The sequence below is a fragment of the Parastagonospora nodorum genome (assembly GCF_000146915.1).
Source record: "Parastagonospora nodorum SN15 chromosome Unknown scaffold_39, whole genome shotgun sequence".
Taxonomy (NCBI): Eukaryota; Fungi; Ascomycota; class Dothideomycetes; order Pleosporales; family Phaeosphaeriaceae; genus Parastagonospora; species Parastagonospora nodorum.
This window is the reverse complement of record NW_001884587.1, coordinates 234095-236803: the sequence shown is the minus strand read 5'-3', so window position 1 is coordinate 236803 and position 2709 is coordinate 234095. Positions and strand designations below refer to the sequence as shown.

General features: G+C 54.6%; 2 protein-coding genes across 2 annotated transcripts; one reads left to right on the top strand and one right to left on the bottom strand.

Moving 5' to 3' along the window:
• Positions 1-121: 121 nt before the first annotated feature.
• Positions 122-1094, top strand: SNOG_15658 (hypothetical protein; the record flags this gene model as incomplete). Its single annotated transcript, XM_001805750.1, has 2 exons — positions 122-144; positions 227-1094. The coding sequence occupies 2 exons, from the start codon at positions 122-124 to the stop codon at positions 1092-1094; spliced, it is 891 nt and encodes a 296-aa protein (XP_001805802.1).
• A 507-nt stretch (positions 1095-1601) lies between these two features.
• On the bottom strand, positions 1602-2486 carry SNOG_15657 (hypothetical protein). Its single transcript, XM_001805749.1, has 3 exons — positions 2454-2486; positions 2335-2403; positions 1602-2286 (listed from the first exon to the last, which is right to left on the bottom strand). Exons 1-3 carry the CDS (start codon positions 2456-2458, stop codon positions 1752-1754), a joined length of 609 nt encoding a protein of 202 aa, XP_001805801.1. The 5' UTR covers positions 2459-2486; the 3' UTR covers positions 1602-1751.
• Between the last annotated feature and the right edge of the window lie 223 nt (positions 2487-2709).

Genomic DNA, 2709 nt, shown 5'->3' with positions numbered 1-2709 from the left:
GCGTCCAGAATGTTTCGTATCATCTGACGACTCATCCCAAGAGCAGCTTTCACAAAGCGGGGATAGCTTCCGATAATATCAAGGTAGCCGGCAATCAACTCCAGTCGTCCAACTCTGATCGATGAAGGAGAGTCACTTGCCGAGGTATATAGACGAGCCTACGAGAGGCCTCCCGATATCGAGCTCAGCGACTATGAAGGAATCAACTGTCTCTCCAAACAATCAGTACTGAGCCCGGTTCACCCGGTTCCTCCATTTCCTCGCCCAATTCCAACACCACCGAGCTCCAGTATCTCCTGACTAACCCCATCAAAGCTTCTATCGCCACCTCACCCTTCCCCTTTCTCGAACTGCCCCTCTCCATCCGCAACAAAATCTACCACCACCTCCTCACCATCCCCGCGCTAATCTGCCTCCGCCAAAAGCACACCGGCACCCACGGCCCCTGCTCCACCCAGCCCCAAGACCGCGCCCTCCTCCCCGGCATCGCCAGCGCCTCCGCCCACCACGCCGTTGCCGGCCCCAGTATCCCCTTCTCGCGCTTCCCCTCAACCAACCCCTCCATCCTCCTCACCAGCAAAGAAATCTTCGCCGAAGCAAAAGCCGTCCTGTACATTGCCAACACATTCGCCATCCCCCGCCCTTCCACTGAACTCACCCCGCCATGTGACTTCAGCGTGCGTCTGTTCCCGCCGGGATGTCAGCGTCTGGTTCCTAGCCTGACCATGCGGATCCGCTCGTTTTACGATTTGAGCTGGCTGTTGGATGGCGGGTGTAATGTGGTCAAGAATTTCTACCGCGGGGTGGAGAGCTTGGTGTTGGTTCTTGAGATTGACGACATCAATAGGGGGTTTGGGAGGCAGTGGGGAAAGCGGAAGGGGGAGGAATGGGAGTGGTATGTTAAGAGGTTGAGGGGCGAGATTGTGAGGGATTGGGTTGGAGAGGCCAGGGCGGTTCCGAGGTGGATTGGTCTGAGAGTCGTGTTTGGCGGGGAGAGGTATGATGGAGAGAGGAGGGGAAATGGTGGTGTGGGAAAGAAAGATGAATTGAGGAGGGCGCTTGTGGAGGCTTGGGAAGGTGTGCAAGAAGGGTAGTCGTTGAGGCTCTCTCATGGCTCTGCGATGCCAACGGCGTCAACTACGTCGCACGGTCGAACCGACACGCAGTATCATCTTATCGGGACATCATCTACACTCACATCTTACGACGAGAAGCATTCGCGCGTTAGCGTCAAAGCAACGAGTTGGACCGACTTCATTTCAACTGAGATACGAGAGGGTCTCTATTTGACAGCCGCGCTGGGAACTGAGGTGGAAGACGTTGGAGAATCTCTACCTATACATCGCACGTTCAAGCAGCATCTTAATCTAGCCATAGCAATTGGAAGAGCGATAGGACTTTCTATACTACGTACTTTTAAGCAAGTGCAAGATACAATTGAACGCATCATGATCCCAGGACATCACAAGTTTCCTGTGATTGAATGTTGATTGCCTTTTTACGTGGTTTTTTAGTCGCCGTGGAATGTGTAAGCTTGAAAAGGCACGAGTATGTTTGAGCATCATGAAGTCCTCACGGCAGCAGTGTGGAACATCACTTAACGTTGAGAAACCATTATTCATAGTCTCATGATATCTAGAAGCGGCATTATCATGCCCAGTGCATTTCAAAGCCCTGCGACTATGCAGACCAGATACATGACTAAACTCCCATTTTGACCTGACCGATGCACCAGAGAACAGATATCACCTCTACTTCCTGAGACCACGCTGGTAGAAAGCAAGCTCCTCGCCCTCGAGGACGTATCCATCGCAGCGACCGCTCTGGCCGGGGCGGGATGAGACGACGGCGTACAGACGACCGGCCTCGAACTGCTTCTCAACGGCGTTCTCGACCTTGCCGGATGTCTTGACACGCTCAGTCTGCTTCTTGGCGACGGCGTTGGACTTCTTGATGTCCTCGGCCTTCTCGCCAGCCTTGACCTGCCTCCTGCGGCCGAGGGAGACACCGTAGTGGGCCTCGTACCATTGTCTGAAGGGGGCAGCGTCGATCTGGACAACGGCGGAGCGGGTGAGGGTGTTGGTTCGGACCAACTCGTTGTTGGAGGGGTGGTAGACGACACCGATCACACGGGTCTTCTTGGCGATGCCCTCAGAGCCCCATGAGAAGTTGCCGGAGTCGAGACGCAGAGCACGGAACTTGCGGTTGCCGCCACGGGTGCGGACAAGATGGACACGCTTAGCGCCAATACGGGTGTTGGCAGGCTGGCGGCCCTTCTCGAAAGCCCTAAAGCCATGTTAGACATGACTGGAGAAGCGATCGGTTTATGCATACCTCTTCTTGCGGTAGTATGCCCTCTTCGCACCGGAAGCGGAACGCTTGTGGCGAGAGTCTCGTGAGATACTGCGAGGAGTTAGCGAGTGTCTGGAGAGAGAAGCAGAGTGTGTAGATACCCCATGATTGCGATAGATCAGAAGACTGCTGTCCACAGTAAAATTAGCATTGGTCCTCTTGGATTTGTGCGATTAAGCAGCAGTATTGCTACGAGCCCGCCGCCGTGTCCTCTCTCCCCAGTACCATCCTCAATCGTATGCAACCCGGTTGGTGTTTTGACTTGTGTGCGACGATATTTTGGTGGAGTGGTGCAGCGGAGAGAATGACGGCGCAGATTCGATGTCGCAATGCTGGCTACTCGATGCGCGGTGGAAT

Coding starts and splice junctions, on each gene's coding strand:
- SNOG_15657 (XM_001805749.1), bottom strand. Junction 2,287..2,334: donor GCATACTACCGCAAGAAGAG/GTATGCATAAAC, acceptor ACATGGCTTTAG/GGCTTTCGAGAAGGGCCGCC.